An 18,993-nucleotide genomic window follows, 5' to 3' on the forward strand; every position below is an offset into this window, starting at 1 on the left:
GAAAAAATATTATCTGACTTTCATGTTTGCAGATGTGCATTTCCTATCACAGTTATTTGCATTGAGAAACTGCTCTGTAGTGCAAAGTTAACCCAGAATCTTACTGGGCTACGTGCTGTAAAAAAACAAAGATTATGGCACTTCTGTATTTCCATTCAAAACCATTTTTTTAGTATTTCAGTTAACTGCCAAAGCATAAGAAAAGGCAAAAGTAACTCAATTGTCTCATTATATTTTCTTTTGTTATCAGAACTGCTGCCGCTTAAGAGAACACAAAATTATGTTGGAGTTTCTTTCCTAATTGAAGAGCAATTTCACGTACACTGGTAGAAAAGAGCAGCTGTAGCACATTCTTCCTTTAGGTTTATGCTGCCCTCTTGTGACTGCCACGTATAATTGCTACAGCAAACAGGCCAAGATAGTGAAAATTCATATTTAATTCCATTTTAGTACGGAATTTCATAAATGGTGGGGTCCATTAGTTACTAACAAAGGTTGGTAGTGTGATGTTGACATATAGCAGAGAAACTTACCAGAAGGAAACATGAAGGACAGAAAAACTGGTGGATAAAAGGCAATTTTGATCATTTTTCACCTTGCCATAAAGAAAAAGTCCGAATGCCACCATCTATTAAAGCCATAGTAAGGTAACTTACGTTTTTCCAGGAGATTCTTTTAACCAGAACAGATCATCACTTGTGATTCCATACTCCAGTGCACCTGCAATCTATGAAAACACAAGTAAGACCTTGAATCTACAGTGCAAGTCTTGTCGACAAAAAGAAGCTAGTAGCAACTTGGGCTGTTATCAGCTGAGGTATAGCCAGTAGACCAAGGGGCATGTATCTGGGGTTGACCACATATGTTATTAAGTTTTCACTTTTGGATATTTTTCAAAACCTAACTGCAAAACCCCTGAGCAACATGATCTGACCTCATGGTTGAGTCACTAGTTGACTCCAGCCTCGAGCAGGAGGCTGAACTAGATGACCAACCTGAATTATCCTACATCTTTAAGCAATATCAACATACTAAATTGATGCAAATTGTTTCCTATGGAAATGTTTTTTTTCAAAAGCCCATACTTTATATAAAAGACAATTTTTCACATGACACAAGCACAAAAATATCTCATGGGTTATATATACTTTTGTTCCTTATCCTCCAAACATTCATATTATCTGCAACAAACCCACTAAAGCCATTGTAGTTGTTAGATGAGAAATGTAACTTACATGAGTAGGATATTTTGGTCTTCCTCCAGTAGCTATGACAATATTTTCTGCAGTAATAATAGTCTACAAACAAAAATACAAAACCAAAATCACATATTTGAAATAACTGTATCTGTCTTTAGATTTTGTCCATGTATAATAAGCGATAAACAAAAAAGGTGTCACTGCCATCTATGATCTGCTATTTATATGCACCAGCAATGCATTAGAAAAACTAATAATAGAAAAAACACATTATTTATAATAACAAATAAATATATAGATTAAAGGAAAATATAAATTATCTAAATATTTATAATAATACTAAAAAGACTAATACATTCAGGAGTTTCTCCTACACATTCTCTGTCAGTTTTTGTTTTAACATTAAGTATACCATTTTTCCTACACTGGACAAGAGTCTGATGACTATTTGGAAGTAGCAGGTGTGCACAAACAGCAGCTTTTTAAAATCAGTTTTTGCTTCGGACAAAACACAGAGATCACAGCAAGTGAATTCTGTTTCTAAGGCCTAGAGTTAAGTTACCTCAAAAGTGGCATATTTTTAAGAAAATGCTAGGCATCTACCCCTAAAAACTTGCTCTCTCAAGTTGATATTAAACAGTAACCTTCTGTTATTTGACCCTGGTGCTTGAAGCTGTGCATTCAGCATAATTGCCTCCACCCCTTAATTTGTATGAGAAAGCCAATCACCTTTACAACTCATATGAAGGAGGAAAACATCTCAGACTGATCTAATGCTCAGAGCAATATTGGTCCCCTTTACATACCTGTAAGCATCTATCAAAGCAGTACAACTCAGACTAAAAAACCCTATCTTTTGTTTCACCATTGTCATCTGCAGAGAAAAAGTAATGGGATCTAACAGACAGGTTGGAGGTTAGGGAATCAGTGGGCAAGTTCATAAACATTTCTCTAGGTGGAAAATGCACATCTCCATCACCAAAACAATACTGAATAAATAAAACTATTTGCAAAAGTCTAGCTCCCAGTTGACCTGAAAACCAAAATATAAAGATGTGAAATGTTCAAAGTAAATGATACTGCAGAAATCAACACAGCAGCTCACCTCTTTACCTGCTTTTGTTAAACCACGGACTGTATGTGGATCAGAGAAACTCCCTCTCATGTTGAGATATTTCACCTTCCTGTTTATAATAAAACAGCAACATAAATGCACACTTAATGAAGAATAAGAATGAAATACAATCAGCTGCTTTTTCTATATCTGAAGTGCTAGAAATGATAGCAAATAGGCATAGAAAAGTAAAAGGAAGAAAGAGTCTCATTTCACAGGACAGTTTGCAGCTCTGTCACATAATTTAAGCCACTAGCTCTAATGAGAAATTTCAATGGTAATTCAGCAATTTTACACAAAGAGAATACTTCCTGACTGTGGAAAGAAATATGAACTTCAAAGTCTTATTTACTTGTCTTGTAGTTGCACTCTGTGTCCCCAGTTCAAGGATTTCACATAATTCTGAACAGCTTGTGCCATCACAGACCTATCAGAAAACAAGAAACTGAACATGAAGTCATCACACTGCAACTTCAGATTATGCAACTCAAAGATATAGGCAACTGGTAGAAATGAGGAATGTTCCACAGTATTTTCTATTATAAATGTAAATCATCAAGTCCAAATCAATATCAAATCTGCTCTGATAAACCAGTGAATACAGTTCTTTCCTTTAAACAAGGAGTAGTTTAAAAAGCCTCATGCAAAATTAACTTCCTTAACTGTCCTTAAACAAATACCAACTAGGAAAAGTTGTTACACATTTGCAGTGCATAGGAGATATGGGAAATAATCTTTACCAAGTATGATGAACAGGTTGGGCTATACTCCAGCCATAGTGTTGGGCATCTTTAAGGGCACTCCCTAAAAGGGCTGCTTGATGCATAAGCTTTTTAGGAATACAGCCAACATTCACACAAGTTCCACCAAGTCCCCACTTCGTTCCTTGAGAAAAAGGTTAAAAAAAAAAAAGAACATAGAAGTAAATGCATTAAGTCAGTGTAACAGTACAATCGGGTTTCTTCAAGAATTAGGTTGTTCATGTTTTAACATCAGTTAAAAAGTTCTGAAATAACACAGAGTTTACTATCTCCTACAGATCAGTTTCTAACTCTGCTTATGTTCATATGTTTTGCTAAAAACCATCTCTATAAATTTTTCTTCTGAAATTCAAACCACTTCAAGATGTTTCTCAGAGCTCTGATGATCCTGTTACTACATTTGCTTATTTGCAGATCTTATTTTACATATTGCACACAAAGAGCCTCAACATGAGGCAATAAGTTTTAGAAATTGTAAATGACATTTTAACAGAGACAACATTCTCACATGGTTAAGTCCAAAATGTCTCACAAGGGGTAGCATCAAACAGTGCTAATGAACCTGATGTGTAGTGGAAGCAGGCAGAACTGAGACAACACTGGAGGGAACAAGCAGTAGAACAAACTGAGCTTAAGGACTTTTACTATAAGCAGACAGTGTGGCTTTGGCCACTTGGCTGCCTGAAGCAATCTGCTTATCTAGGCAACTGTTTTATACACGTCCAAACATTACCTCGGTATTTCTTTTCCATACCTTGTGGAGAAGGTTCCACATAATCCAAAACAGCCACTTTCCTTCCAAACTGAGCAGCTTTAAACAAAAAGCAAGAGAGCTAATTTAGAAGAAACACACTAACCTAAACAATTTCAGTAGCATGAGTAAAGAGTATAGAAGACAACGGCTGGTGGTTTTTACTGCCTATCTCAACATGCCAGACCAGGGACCTAGGCTGCTTATGTAGTCTGCAGATTCTCCAGAAGGCACTTAATAACCCAGCCTAGAGCCTCCAGTTTCTACTGACACTAAAAATGCAATTTGTCTGCAAATGAAATGTTTATGAATCTTGGGGGTTGTTAAGCACATTGCATTGAGTTACAAAGGGATGGGGTCCTTTGCAGCAGTTAAACAGTTAATGGGAACAATCTAAAGGGGCTGTTTTTTCAACACAGAAACAGTATAATTTAAAAAATACAGTATCTATCGAGGCACTCAGTGTACTTTACAATAACAGTGGAATAAAAGCTTATTAGTTATTCCCATGTCAAGAGAAAAAACCCATTTTTAAAAGGTAAATAGGAAAGACAAACAAGATCACATCACCTGAGGGTGTGAATTAATTTGCAGATTAACGTACGAAGCTGAGTTAATGAGTAATGTACAGGGACTAAAGTATATTATGTTCCTTAAAAAGCTTCAGTACTATCAGTAACACTCCTCTTAGCTTTGCATAAACCCCACTAAAGCTAAAACCTCTTGTTGGTTATTTATACATACAAACCTTCTTTTGCACAAGCAAGGCCTCCAGACCCTCCACCAATCACCACAAGGTCATACTCATTCTTTCCTGTGAAGAGGATGTCAAAAAATGACAAGAAATAGGCAAGGAAGGTGGGAGAGACACGTAAAAAGGTAAATATTTAAAAAGCATGATTTATTTCAATTGATTAGTGCTGACTTGGGTTTCCTTTATTAGACCAGTATGTTTTTTTCCCAGTGTTCCAAAGCATTTGCCAGAAATCATTCAAGTATCTAGTCTGGTTTTGTGAACAAAACACAGAAAATAAAGCACTTCAAAAGAGGTGAGGGAATATTTAGATTTTTACACAATGTCCAAAGAAGCTCACTCTGCATAATTTGGTGATTCCAAGTGGTGTCTAGTATAGATCTTCTGTCTCTGCATTACAGCACCAAGTGCTACAGGAAGATTTTTCAGTGAGGTCATCTTACAGACTTGCAGTGCTTCAGCTGCAATGTACACCTGGCATGCTCCTGCATGGTGCAGTGCTCAGAGGGAAGCTGGCCCCTTCTGCCACCTCAACCGCGCCACACACCAGCCCAGTCTCCCAGTGGCAGAAGCCCGAAGGTGAGCAGTAACTCATTTCCTAGCAAGGACATCGGGACAGCTCCTGCTTTCAAAGAGCTCCCAGTGGTTTAGAGAAAAGAGACAAGGCCAGCTGTGCTACCATAGGGTTGGGGGTAGTTAAGCGAGGAAGGCTGACACCCTCTGGTCGTTGTAATTAAGCCTCCAGGATAGGTTTGGTTGCCCTGGGACCTCTCTAGAAAGCCCCCACCTCATGGGCACAGGAGGCCTTGACCACTTCACGATCACCTGCAGCCGGAGACTCCCTCAGCGACACAGGGGCCGAGAAAGAGGCTTCGAGAAGAGGCAGCGGGACCGGGGTAGCTCCAAAAGCCGTTACAGATGGAGGCGGCCCGCCACGCTCCTCGCCCGGCTGCTGAGGGAGGAGAGTGGCGCCTGGGGAACGGGGGTCTCCGGTCCCCGCAGCGGGCCTTTCCCCACCGTGCAGCTGGCGGGGAAAGCTCAGCGGACCCTCCCCTGGGCTCTTTCGGCGCTAAGAGGAGAGTGCAACCCGCGTCCCGCGGCGAGAGGCAGTGGCGCGGCTTCAGCCAGGCCCCAGCCCGGCGAGCATCCCGTACCTGAGAGGGCTCGTACCGTAAGGCGCAGCCCTGGCATTCTCAGGAGACGCTCCCGCCTCCGCCACAGCGCCGCCATGCTGTACGGCAAAGGGCCTCCGCGCCGCGACGCGGCAGGACCCCCGCAAGGTGGCCGAGCAGCGCCTGAGTGGAGGGCGGCGGCGCCTCGTGAGGGCGGCGGGAGTAAGGGCCCTAGGGTGGCGCGCGGGGCGCCGCGGCGGGGGGCAACGGGACGGCCACCCCGCGCGCAGCCTGAGGGGACGCGGCCGCTCTCCGCCCTCCCCCGCAGCTCCGGCTTCTGGAGCCCGCACCCACCAGAGGCTTCTTTGGAGGGCGGGCAGACTGGCTTTCGCAAAAGTAAATCGCATTTGCGTTAAAATCGGACGCAGTAGAAGGGAAAAAGCCCCCATACTTTGCCCGACTGGCTTTCTCCCCGAGATGCCGCTGCAAAAAGGGCTCCGGGAAGACACGATGGCTGCTCAGCACCTTCACTGCTCATGAGAGCCCTGTTTTTTCCTCTCTGAAGCTGCACATCCCGCTGTAACACGCACGCTGGGAGATGGGCTGTCCCAGCCCCTTCCTAAGGTGCTGCATGCAGACAGCAAGTTAAAAACCTCTGAGAAGGTGGTTTGAATAAAAGCCTCTCGCTTCCACGGTGTATTATTGCAGGTACAGGTGATGTTGTTTTGGATTTCTGTGGCTAAGATACACTCAGCGTTGAAGGCAGGCGCTAGAGAGTTGTGTCTGAGGGAGGGAGGAGGGCTGCCTCAGCCAAAATGGCGGGACGGGGGCTGCGCTACGAGGGCCGGCGAAATGGACCAGCATGGGCGGTTGAACACAGGGTTTAAGTGCGGAGGTACAGATTGTCTGCACAGGACGAGCAGGCAGAGCACCTCCGATGCGTCACAGCCTTCGGCAGCGTTTGTTAGCCTTGTATCGCATGCCAGGGCAATAATCCTGATCTACTCCGGATGGGAGTTGTGAGAGCTGTTAACGCTTGTTGTAGTCTGGCAGCCTAAGATACAAGTCTCAAAGCAGGCATTGAACAAAACAGTACTACAGGGAACAAAGTCTTTATGCAGAAGTGCTGGCTGTTGGCCTGTACTGAAGCACGGTAGTGATGCTGCCTGCTGCTGTATGTGGTGAGTCTTATGTGATGAATGTCCCAAATCCGAGTTTGGGACAAAGAATCAGCCGCTTTTTTCTTCCGGAGAGGGCGCTGGTGTCAAAAAAAAGCATTTAGGCATCGTGGTTCAGCTGGCTCCGGATCAAGGGCCTGGCTCACAAGGGGGCAGCATCCGCCCAATGTTGCTTTGAAGCTGTCAATCATCTGGTCCACAGTTGAGGAGAAACAGCAGCAAATGATAATACTCAACGTTTTGTGAAACTAACATAACCTCCAGTGTAGGTCTGACTACTTTTTTCCCATTCCATTAATGTTCATAAATACATGAACCAGGAATTACTATCACTTCAGTAAATGTATTGATGACTTGTTTGGTATCACTGCTGTTAGGGAAAAAAAAGCAAAACCACTTTCAGTTGCCTCCTGCAGCACTAATTAATAAATCACTAGAAATACTCTTGCCCACTGCAGCGGCAGTAGAAAGACATGACTGGAATGTATTGAGATGCCTTTGAATTAAAGAAGCCTCAAGCATATTCAGATACTCATCTTCTATGCTTTTCAGGTACATGCATGCAAAGTTGGTTTCGCCACTATCTTGCACTGAACCAGGCAATGTTGAGCATCACAGAGCATTTAGTTCAGATGCATAGGATAAAGAGTAGAATTACATCTCCCCAAATACAAAAGGAGTTTACCTGAATAAATGTCCCTGCAGCATCATGGTATTTTTGCTAATAAGGAAGGACCTTAAATGTAGCAAAGCCATTAAGATAAAGCATTAGCTTTAAGCAGCAGCTACAGTGGCAATTTAGGGAAGAATTTATGATAAATTTGGAGTAATGCTTCTGAACTCTTTAAAGGAAAGGGTCTTGGCCAGGTGCCCATTGTAACAACCAAATTGTACAGTAGCATTACTGATTGCTAGCATTATTTTAGAACTCAAAAGTCCACAGCCTACACAGTGGTGCTGAGATTATAGCTTCTTTCAGATGTTTGGGTATTTCTAAATGCATCAGCACATCCCTTCTCTCTTTCCTAGCTTGAAACTGAGTCAATTACTTTCCCTTGGCACCCTTCTTAACTCATCTGGGAACCAGAATTATCCATAGCTGCCTCTGTGCCACTGAGGCCCAGACCATGTGAAGCTAAGGTATCATCAGCCCTCTGGCTGTGTCTCACAACTGATGATAAAACACTGTCCAGTTCCACAGGTAAGGCTTTCCCAGCAGGACTGCCATCTTCAGAAGAAAATATAAAGCTTGTGTAATGCTACTCTGCTTGTTCTTGCACGTTCTCACAAGCTTGATTATTGAGATGAGTAGAGGCAAATATCAGCAATGAGGAGTGCTATGGTGACAATATCAATAAGAGGTGTAGCCACTGATATTTGCTGCAGTCAGCACTGAGCATGTGTGTCTGCTCTACACATCAAAAATCTTTCTCAGGCACCAGAGACAGATTCTGGTTATCAGGTGTAGTTTCTATTTTGTCTTTGGCTTATCTCCTATAGCTCTCTATTGTCTTATCTGAATTCTTTTGTGGTTAGCTTTAAGATGATCAGAATAATACAAATTTTACATAAAGATAAGTTATTTTAAGAAAGCAAGCAGAAAGTCCTTTAGTTCCTATCAGGAATGGTTTGCGTGAAGCATTTTCTACTCTGCCCTGGTGAGGCCTCATCTGGAGTGCTGTGTCCAGTTTTGGGCTCCTCAGCTCAAGAGGGACAGGGAACTGCTGGAGAGAGGCAAGTGCAGGGCCACCAAGATGATGAAGGGGCTGGAGCATCATCCTTATAAGGAGAGGCTGCTGGAACTGGGGCTGTTTAGTCTAGAGGAGACTGGGGGGGGATCTCGTTAATGTTTATAAGTATATAAATGGTGGATGTCAGGAGGTTGGGACATCATTTTTTTCTGTTGTATCCAGTGACAGGACAAGGGGTAATGGAAAGAAGCTGGAACACAAAACGTTCCATTTAAACATAAGGAAAAACTCTTTTACTCTGAGGGTGAGGGAGCCCTGGCACAGGCTGCCCAGGGAGAGTGTGGAGTCTCCTTCTCTGGAGGTCTTCAAAACCCACCTGGACGTGTTCCTGTGTGACCTGATCTAGGAGGATCTGCTTGAGCAGAGAGGTTGGACTAGATGTTCTCTAAAAGTCCCTTCCAACCCTACTATTCTTTGATTGTATGATGGTGTTTCTACAGTGAAAGTGTATTTTCTTTCAAAACTGGGGTTATAAAAACCCTCTTAGAAGACAGCTATCAGATTTAACATCACGCTTCCACAGAATGCTGTCAGTTGTAGCTCGTCGTATTTAAAATCATAAATTAACTTAACACATTAGATGTGGTTTGGTTTATTTCCAGGGGCAGATGCTTATTCAATGTACTGTAAACAGTGTGGAATTAAAAGGGCAAAGGAAACACATCTGTACTATCTTTCAGAAATGTATATAAAAATTCAACAAAAATAGGGGTTCTGAAAAGCATGAAATGGTTCTTAATGGTCAGACTTTCTCCTTTTTGTTGTAAGGACAACTCTGAACTCTGTAGGGTTTTTTCCTTTGCATGAAATACCTTTTGTTACATTTATCAAGGGCTTACATAAATTCTTCCTCATGAAGACAAGGAAGACTAAATACCTTTTCTACCTAATATTTTTTAAATTTCCACTTTTCAAACACATCCTCTTGTCTATCCTGTTTTTCTTGCATGGGTTGTTTCATATCTTATGTTCCCAGATTAGCAATCTTGGAAGGGTGGGGGAAAGAAAGGTGTCAGATCAGATAGCATCTTTGGAAGTCATCACATTGTTTCTTTTTTAATGGTTAGGGTGGGAAACAGATTATATGAAAGGTTATTATATTGAAAGCATTTTGTGACATGACCTAAATAATAACCTAGAGAAGTGTCAGTGAACTGTATGGGATCACTGGTTGAGCTAAGAGGTATCTGCATGAAGTAGTTTTTGGTTTTTCACCATCTCCCTCATGATTGATTGGTTGTGTTTTCTTCCTTGGTGTTCCTCTGCTAGTGTGTAGCTTCATGTCCTTGGCATTAAAGAGGAAGGAAGGAAAGAAAAAGCATGTGGAAGAAAGGCATGTCAAATGGTGAATACAGAAGTGAGAATAGTGACACTAGTCCCTGACAATAGAGAGAGCTGTATCCCAGAGCTACAAAAAGGGCAGAATAAATGGTAGCAGAGGAGAAGTGGTTATGAGTCTTCTTTCAAAGCAAAGTAAAACCTTCTCATGATTCAAATTGCTAAATATATGAATAGTGTTCTAATATGGGTGTTATGCTGACAAGTGAGAACCACTTTTATTTGAGGCTTATAAACTGCATTGTGTAGCAAGAATTTTCTAATATTACTTTTTGTTGGTATGAAGGTGTCTGGCTTACAAGCAAGCTCTGCTGGATTTTTCTGCATATTTGCTGTATGCTTTTAGGAGCTTTGACAAACTAATCTTTAGGTGAGTTAAAACCAAACTTAGAGGGGAAGAAAATGACTAATTTTGTTTTATGAGATCGAGGTGCTGATCAGATTTCCATGTGAAGCTGACAAAATTACAATGTTTTGTAAAGATGGCTCAAATATTTACCATTAGCTGATATTTTTTAATGTAAGGTCTGTAAATGTATCTAAACCAACCACACTGAGAATGCTACTGGTAGACACATCATAGAATTGTTCTAAATCAGATCATAATTTAAATTCCATTTTAAAATGTTACTCTAGGAAAACCAACCATTCTAATACTTGCTAGGTGCCCCAAAAGGACATCTTCTTACAAAGAATACATCGTTCAGCTCACAGTGTTTCCTGGAAACATTTGTGGATAGGTTCAGAGACCAACAAAAATGGTTTAACATTTTGTTGCTATTTCACACTTTGTTTGCTTTTTTTAAAAAAAAAAAATGAATTTATCTGAGAGTAGGACTCATTGTTCAGAATTTAATCTATGCCAATTTGTTCCTTCCTTCCTTAATACAGAATCTTCTGTTAATAGTTTGTGCTAAACAACTAATTGATTGCAAGTGCGGGAAAAACCCAGCAGAAACAGATGAAGCTTCAGGTAACAAAAGTTCTTGACTTCACTCAAATATTTCAACCTATATTACTAAAAATTAAGAGGAAAAGGACAGAAATATGTTAGACTTAACTGAGCTTCAAAGTTTTCATCAGGAGTTACAGTCTCTTAAGAGCAGGAGGGTTTGAGGTTTTTTTTAGTCTACATGTTAACATTTTAAGATGTACTAAAAAAGAAAATAAACACAAAATCATCTAACTGCCTGTATAATCTGTTAAATGTTAAGAGTACAACTTTGCTGGCTATCTTCTCTTTTAGCTGTTTGCTATTTTAGATATCTCCAGGCAGTTTCCTGATTTGTGCATGAATGGTGCTTCCTTTCTCAAAATCCTTCTTTTGCATGTTTCTCAGCAAGAGGAACTAATTTGACTGTTGAAAACAGCAAATTCACATAAAAGAAAATCCCTCCTACTATTCTGAAAATGCAAGCTCAAAAGAATTTTCTTCCACTCAGTGTTTCACATGATCTGTGAGGTTTGTGATAATGCACTAGCTCTCCTGCCTCCCTTTGTTTTGGCTTTTAAAAACCAGTCTTTGGCTGGGATTATTAGAAGAAGGGAATGCCATTTGTTGTTATGCCAGGCATGGATTTAGTGAGAAAGCTTTAGCTCCGTGCTATGCACAGCAAGTGGGGATAGCACTGCCACATTGCATCATGTGATTGCAGCTGTACAGCCTCTAATTGAGACTGGGAGCTCTGTACATGAGCAAGTATGTTCCAGTCTGTGCTGTCAGATCTGAGCTTCACTCTGTCAACTGTCAGAGCGAATCAATCTAAACTAGCCAGATATTCTGACCCATTGCATGTTTCTCCCAAGCTAAGATATCCTGGGTCCACACAGATGTGCCCTGTGCATGCAGTGTCCTGATGTTCTGCCATAGCAAATCCATCTCATAAGTTGTTATCTCTACATAAAAATTGTAGTATACCAACACATTTATAGCTATTCATGGTTCTCTCACCTGAAAGTATTAATATCAGGGTAATTTTTTACTATCTAGATGAGGATTAAACATGTGAATAGTCTCTAACTGTATCATGCTGGAGTTTGTGGCATTATTATTATGTTATTAAAAACTTTCAAAAATATCCATACCAATATAGGTCCTGTCTTCATTAAAAAAGTAAATTACAGAAAGGCATGAGCCAGTGTCTAACAGCCTACCAAAGACACTTCATTTGGGGAAAAAATAATCCCATAGTAACATATTACAAGATTTCATATTTCATTGCCTAATCATAGATGTCTATTGTACCTTTTATGTTTTGAATCATAATTGCACTCTGTTCCCCAACTGTAATAATGAAAGACGTTTTGGCATATGCTTATACCGATTCCCCTTTAACAAAGCACTTAAGACACATACTTGCATCCCACTGAAATTAATGGCCAACATTAACTCTGAGTACATTGATTTCAGTGGGATTTAGACAAATGGCAATTTATATGGGCACAAAATTGCCTTACTTTGTTGGACAGGCATAAGCCTCTGAAAATAAGTCTTCAAAAGTCTGTACAATGTGCAACTGTTTTGGTTTTAAATATGTTGCACTATGGCATCTGTGTTTTTATCAGAATAACCGTGCTAGCAAAAAACCCCAGCATATCTGCTGTACTGAAATATCTTTTCCAGGAGCTGGTCTGGAACAATCTAAACTGTAGAAACATTTTCCAGCAAGTATAACAACATACAATGCATGCATAAATGGGAAAAGAAAAAACTTAATTTTATACAATACCTTAGCATTGAGAACAAGCTATCATTAGGTATAATATAAATAATGCGGTATATTCCATTCCTAACTTATGAAGATTAATGTCTATATGCTTGTCTGTTATTGTTCACTTCACAATTAAGTGATATATGAAAATAAGGAGAAAAAAACCAAGAATTATGCTTACCTTCTTCCACTTTTTATCCACTGTTCCTAGCTATCCTAACTGGTTTGAATCTGCAATGAAATAGTCTGGGAAATTAAAACAGATTAAAAATGCAGAAGTAAAACACCTTTAAATAAAATAAAGTCAATATTCCTCCTCAGCATAAAATCCATGACATATATTGAGGTAATATTAAAGTAGCCCGTTTCAGAACTCAGCATCACCCAACTTACTGAGAATTTCTCATCAATGTAAGTGGATTTAAAAAACTAAAAACAATAAACTCAATGTAGTCCCTTTTTTTTCCTGACAGATAAGTTATGTAAAAGTTTTAAATGTATTTTGCTAGTCCTTTCTTAATTAGTTTTCCAACATTTTTACCTAGCAGTACCCATAGCTACTAATTGCCTTCACTGCAATGCATTTTTTCCACTACGTGTTCTGGTTTGAACCACAAAGCGAATAACTAATGTAGAATAATTTAGCCCTGTGTAACACTCTGCATGTACTGTGTTTCAGAGGAGTTTACTCTTGACGAGCCTTCAAGAAGCATGTCAACACACATGGACTGTGAAAATACCTGCTAGGCTTCATTAGCTGGAATAAACAGAACAGTATTTGAAGCCATACTTACCAAGGTCTCTTAATTTAAACTGAAAATAAGAAGGTCATCCATTCTGGAATAATCTCCATGGCTAGTTAGTTTACACATCAGAGACAGAGGCAGCTACATTTCCTTTTTAAAAGGTCTGAGTTTGTCTACCTTTTTATTTCTTTAATAGAGATGTCAACCATGAGAAACAGCATTCAGATCAAAAAAGAAATACTTTGTAAGCAGAAGTCATATGTACAAAATTAAACAAACACAATCAAACATTTACTACAAAAAAATCCCTTTATTAATTCAGTAATTCACAACACAATAAATATTGGGATCATACATATGAGGGACCCAGCAACCCTCAGACTTGTTTGCACCATGGTGTGGTTTGACAAACAAGCCCTCATCAGCTGGCATCCTGACAAGAAACCTGACTAACATTTTCACATATAATCAGTAATTTGCAGCGAACATCAGTTATTTCAATCAACATTAGTCAGGCTTTTAAAACACAATTCTTAAGGACCATCCCTGGTAAATCATTCAGGAAAAAAAGCACAATCAGAGTAGTTGTCATTATCCTGTCTTTCTGTTGATTCTCACATTAGAGTTATGTAGGTGAGAATATGTGTTTAGCATAACTTTAGGAGGGCAACATCACTTTCCACTAAATGAGGAACAGAACTAGGCTGCTGTTCAAGATACAGGATCCATTTTTATACAGTCTGCTCAGCAATTCTAAAACCAAGACAGTTCTATTACTTCTGAGAATAACATGCTTTGTTTTACACTCCACATACACTGAGGACACATTTCCTTGAGACCTCATCCCAAATCATTATTTCACACTTTAGAGTGAGTTAACTCATCTTCCAATTGACCTGTCAGGGCAGACAACTCAGTCTGCTAGATGCACTGGTAGGACAGAGAAAAGAAGCAACTTTCACATCGATAAACACCAATGTTTTCATTTCTGAGTACAAAAAAGGAACTCTAATAGGTAATCACTAGGAAAAAATATCTTGTATGCATATACATTACAATTTCTTTAGAAATGGGATGTTTCTCACAGCAAAAATATTAAGTAAAACTTCAATTTTATGTGATTTTTTTTTTGTGAACAGCTGGGAAAATCTAGTAGGTTTTTTGGCTGTATCATACCTATAGGACTTTTATTAATATAAACAGGAACTTCAGACTGTGCAGGTATGCACACACAGATACAAAGTTTTCATCATTTCTTCTAAAGACAGTCACAATACTCAGTGTTTCAGCTGCAAAGGATTTCTTTTCAACTGCAAGCTTATGGATGACATCACAGATGAACAATGGCATTAGTAGATCTGATAGAGAATGTCACTTGCAGTCAAACTGTATCATTCCTTACTCTTTTATGGACCAGCAAATACGGACCAAACACCAAAAAACTTTATAAAGAAAGCATTTAAGATTTCTCTTGTAGTTAAGTCAGAACTAATCTTTGAAAATAGAGTACTCTAGTATTAGAATGATAAATGTTATTACATCATATTTTATAAGGAAGTTCTGATCATTTTTTGTCTAATAGTTTCTCTATTATTGTACATGTACAATTCTTGTGGTAAAAAAATTTTCACACTTGAAAGAAAACAATGGGTGTCTGTTGCATACTGCAGCACTGAAACAGTAATCAAATGAAAACCAGCAAATATATATACATGACTATTTTTCAAATTGTGCAACATGAAGAAGGTCAGCTATGAACACATCAAATTCCACACAAAAACAGTGATATAAATTAACTTCAAAACCGATGCATTTTGTTTCGCCTCAAGATGATCTCTTTTTTTTCCACATGCACTATTCTGCTGTAAAGGGTGCAAGAAACTACGTGACTCCACATACCAAAATGTTGGCAACTGCAACTTGGAATGAAATTCAGTGTAGTTTGTTTTGCGTTTGCCTTTGTCAGGCTACCTAGTTAACAGGGTTCTGCAAAAGCAGCTTCACTATCGGCTTGCTCTTCCTTTACTGCCACAAATTAGCCAGCATCTCCCCCTTCTGGATAGCAGGAAAATGAGCAGAAATTTGTAGCAAATCTAATGCTTTCGTACTCTGGCCAATACAAAAAAAAAGTTTGCAGATAATTATTTTCTCTCGTTATTGTGAGCAGGATCATTTCTTTTCTAGATCATTGTTTAATATAGTTCTCTTCAGTTATAAGTTTTCTTAAAACCACACCTAAATCCTTTCAGATGCTGCATCCAGCTTGACAGAGAGAAAATCTTCAAACTAAACCAACATAATATCATTGTGTCAGCCAGATTTCCAAATTCTATAAAACAGAAAATGCTGCAAGTTGCATTATTACTGGTTTTGATTCTGCTTATCAACATTGCTTGATTATGGTGTTCAAGAAGTAATTTGTGAGATGAGTTAATTTAATTTGAACTGAACTGAATTAGAAATTTCAAGAATAAGCAGAAAAATCACCATAAAATTCAACTCTTTCTTTAGCACCTCTGAGCTCATTCATTCTCAGCCATCACCTCAATGTTAATCCATTGGGATCCATCCATTAGCAACACAGCGTCAGTGATAAGCTATTTTGTATTAAATTCTTGTACACATTAAAGAGAAAACTCAAGGATGACTGCTCACCCTTGTTACACACTTCAGGATCTTGTTTCTACTAGTGAGTACAGAGTCTCAGTGTTCAAGATTAGGATGGGTAATGAGCTATCCAAATACTTAGGAGAAAGTGTCACCACCAAAACTCTAAAGGAGGTCCTGTCCAGTTCCTAGCACCTGTATGAATATTATGTGAGACATCTCTGTTGGCAGTCAGTCATGCCAACAGAGAAACTCAAATAACAACTGTTAAATCTGTAGATGGCCTCAAATGTCCCTGGCTGCAGTTATACTTACTTACATGTAAAAATTGTGATTATTCACCAGCTCCCAGCAAGAAGCACTTGAGGCACTCTGAAAGAGATCTGCTACAGTAAAACTGCACTGGTTTTACACCTGTGATCTTGTGAGGACATTTTCTTTGTTTGGCTGTGAGAAAAAGCTGTCTACAGGGAGAATGAGAAAGATTCCCGGAACTTGAACAATTAAAGCTGTTTCAATTCTAAGTGCCCCTTTTCTTTACAAATACATTTTGTGCTTTTTTTCCCTCTTTCCAGGGATGGTATTTAACCTCAACAGCCTGTGACTGTTGCATCCAAGCCAGAACGTTTTGTAATGTGCAACTTGGTAATTTCTTCAGCACAGGTAGGATGAATGCCAATTGTCTTCATTAGTTGAGAATATGTAGCACCACATCTACAGAAAACAAAAAAACAAAGGACCCACAAAGTCAAATACTATTCACCTGAAGCAGCTAGAATGTCCTAAAACACAGTAATTCTGCTCTTGTCTATTTTATCAGGTAGAGGAGTTGCATTTATTCTTCTAACAATGCTGCCTATTATTTCTTAGCCACTTGCACAACATTTAAACATCCATCTTCACAACACTGTTAGCTAGAAAAGAATTGTCGTAAGAGTTGAGACAGAGTGAATGAAGCAATTTAACCCAAGTCATAACTGAGCCAATGACAAAAGCATATAACAAAACTGCAGCCTTCAGCTTTTCTTGTGCGTACATGTGTGTGCCACTAACTCTGACTCGATGGAAAAACACACACATGCACACAGAGGAAGAAAATCTTAATTAGGACTGTTGGAAAGAATCTGCTGAAGGAATGAATACAGAATATTCTTCCATGATCTTAGAGAAACTCTGGCGCTAACACTGAAATTATCAATGTTATAAGCAGGAGGAAAAAGTCTCTCATTTGAAAAAACAAAACAAACAAAAAACCCCCCACAAAAAACCCCGAGCTAAAATCTCACTTGTTTAATTCCATTGCTTTTCTGATAACATTCTTTGACTCACTGACTTTCCTTTGAGCTGCTATTCCTGGCAGATTATGCTGTAAAAAGAGCTGAAATGGCCCTAAATTTAGGAATTGTTTCAAGCTCTCTATGGAATAATGTTCCCTCGTTCTACAAAATACAGGGAAGAGTGCCACAGTTGTCTCCAATGTCCCCATTATATCCAAAAAAGCACCGACAAGCAAAAAATCATTGCTGAGCACAGATGTCTCTGGATTCCTAAGTGGGCAGGGCAGATGGAAAAATCACCCTTCAAAGTGGCTGAAGTAAGACTTAATATTTCAGAAAGGAGAACAGCAGCTCTTACAGTGGGTGTTCTGCATTGAAAGCTCTTGGATCTGTGAAATACAATAGAAACCAATACAAGAATCTGACCTGCTGAAAACCCCTTAGTGTGGCTAAAGTTTTGATTTCCCTCAGGGAAGGCAGAAAAGCACTCCAGTTTCATATGCTTCCTTTTCATTGGTTGTTTTGGATAAAACTTCAAAACAATGACATCTTAAAAAATGTACTTCTAGAATCTATACCACTGGTAACTAATGGACTACAAACACATGTTGAAAATGTGTACTGAGACTACACTGCAATCAGTGATTTCCAAGATACTTCTCACATGATATTTGAGGTCCTAGCTTCTTAATCCTTTTTCCTTTTCATTTGTGCTAGTCACTCACAGCTGTAAGGCTAAAACTGCAATAAAACAGTGATGATCTTTAGGAAAATGAACTAACACCACAATTGTGGGTGATTTCAGGTGTCCCAGCCAACTTTCCTCAAAGAAGAGTTAATAACTATTATTTAGTAATGTAAATATACAGAGCGACATTTCTGAAACTGTGAATCAGCACTAAGAAGGGAAACAAATAAGAAATAGTTGTAGCACACAAGAAGCATAACAGAAATTCTCCCTTTACCCAGAGAGGACCCAAAATCATTCCTTACTCCTACAAAAGGAGAACTTCTATATCAATATTTGAGCAAAAGACTTAAAAAATATCAGCAGGTAAAACAAAGACTAAAGCAGGTTAAGTAAAACAAAGGTTTACCTACTTGGCTAAGTTTGTTTTTGCAAATACCAGATTGCTCCAGATAAAAGTACCTCCCCTCTCCCATCATCCTTCAGAGGTTCTTTCTTAGCTTATCACATGGTTAGCTTATACTCCAAAAGCACCAAAAAATCATGCAAGTCCTTGCTGAGCTTTGAGAAGCAACGGCTGTGCACATTTAAAGATGAGAGATAAGGAACAGAATGCTTGTCAGGTGTAAATAAAGGTTTTTATGAAAAGTGTAAATATCCTTTGAAAGAAGTGACTTGCAAAACTATATCGTGATGTCCTGTCCTCTGCATAGAATGCAAAAGAAGCTACACTCAGAGAGCTAATGTAAGTTGATGCACAATTTTTTGGTATATCAAGACAGCAATATATTTTCCTCAGTTGTTCCTTCACTACATCCAGTATTACAGTAACTAAATCCAGTACATTTTAATGAAGAACTGCAGGATTTTTAGTGAAAATATGTGCACTACAACATAAAAATAACAAAAAGCACAGATTCTTTATAGTGTTGCCAAAACTAGGCAGCTATCTTTTATAATCTTACAATAATCCAAAAAGCAGGCTTTAGAAGAAAGAGACATTCTT

General features: G+C 39.1%; 2 protein-coding genes and 1 long non-coding RNA gene across 7 annotated transcripts in view; 1 reads left to right on the forward strand and 2 right to left on the reverse strand.

Annotated features, from left to right (window-relative positions):
* The window catches only part of LOC133627015 (thioredoxin reductase 2, mitochondrial-like), a 32,598-nt gene extending 26,572 nt beyond the window's left edge, over window positions 1–6,026 (reverse strand). For 2 of the 4 annotated variants that reach the window (XM_062009672.1, XM_062009674.1), the window contains exons 1-8: window positions 5,734–5,853; window positions 4,574–4,639; window positions 3,829–3,885; window positions 3,054–3,198; window positions 2,666–2,740; window positions 2,305–2,383; window positions 1,236–1,298; window positions 657–727 (exon numbers count right to left, since the gene is read on the reverse strand). In XM_062009672.1, coding sequence (XP_061865656.1) covers window positions 657–727; window positions 1,236–1,298; window positions 2,305–2,383; window positions 2,666–2,740; window positions 3,054–3,198; window positions 3,829–3,885; window positions 4,574–4,639; window positions 5,734–5,809 — 632 coding nt within the window. In that variant the 5' untranslated portion in view covers window positions 5,810–5,853. Of the gene's footprint in view, window positions 1–656; window positions 728–1,235; window positions 1,299–2,304; window positions 2,384–2,665; window positions 2,741–3,053; window positions 3,199–3,828; window positions 3,886–4,573; window positions 4,640–5,733 lie in introns of all 4 variants that reach the window. The other 2 variants (XM_062009673.1, XM_062009670.1) reach the window with 2 other exon arrangements.
* Window positions 5,843–13,394, forward strand: LOC133627016 (uncharacterized). Its single transcript, XR_009819879.1, has 5 exons — window positions 5,843–6,399; window positions 7,899–8,070; window positions 10,245–10,328; window positions 10,850–10,931; window positions 13,349–13,394. It is a non-coding gene; the product is annotated as an uncharacterized LOC133627016 (long non-coding RNA).
* A 334-nt stretch (window positions 13,395–13,728) lies between these two features.
* The window catches only part of LOC104550858 (thioredoxin reductase 2, mitochondrial), a 32,598-nt gene continuing 27,333 nt past the window's right edge, over window positions 13,729–18,993 (reverse strand). For both annotated transcript variants that reach the window (XM_062010442.1, XM_062010441.1), the window contains exon 17: window positions 13,729–16,736. In XM_062010442.1, the coding sequence (XP_061866426.1) occupies window positions 16,613–16,736 (124 nt within the window). In that variant the 3' untranslated portion in view covers window positions 13,729–16,612. The remainder of the gene's footprint in view (window positions 16,737–18,993) is intronic.

This window comes from Colius striatus, chromosome 17 (assembly GCF_028858725.1).
Source record: "Colius striatus isolate bColStr4 chromosome 17, bColStr4.1.hap1, whole genome shotgun sequence".
Taxonomy (NCBI): Eukaryota; Metazoa; Chordata; class Aves; order Coliiformes; family Coliidae; genus Colius; species Colius striatus.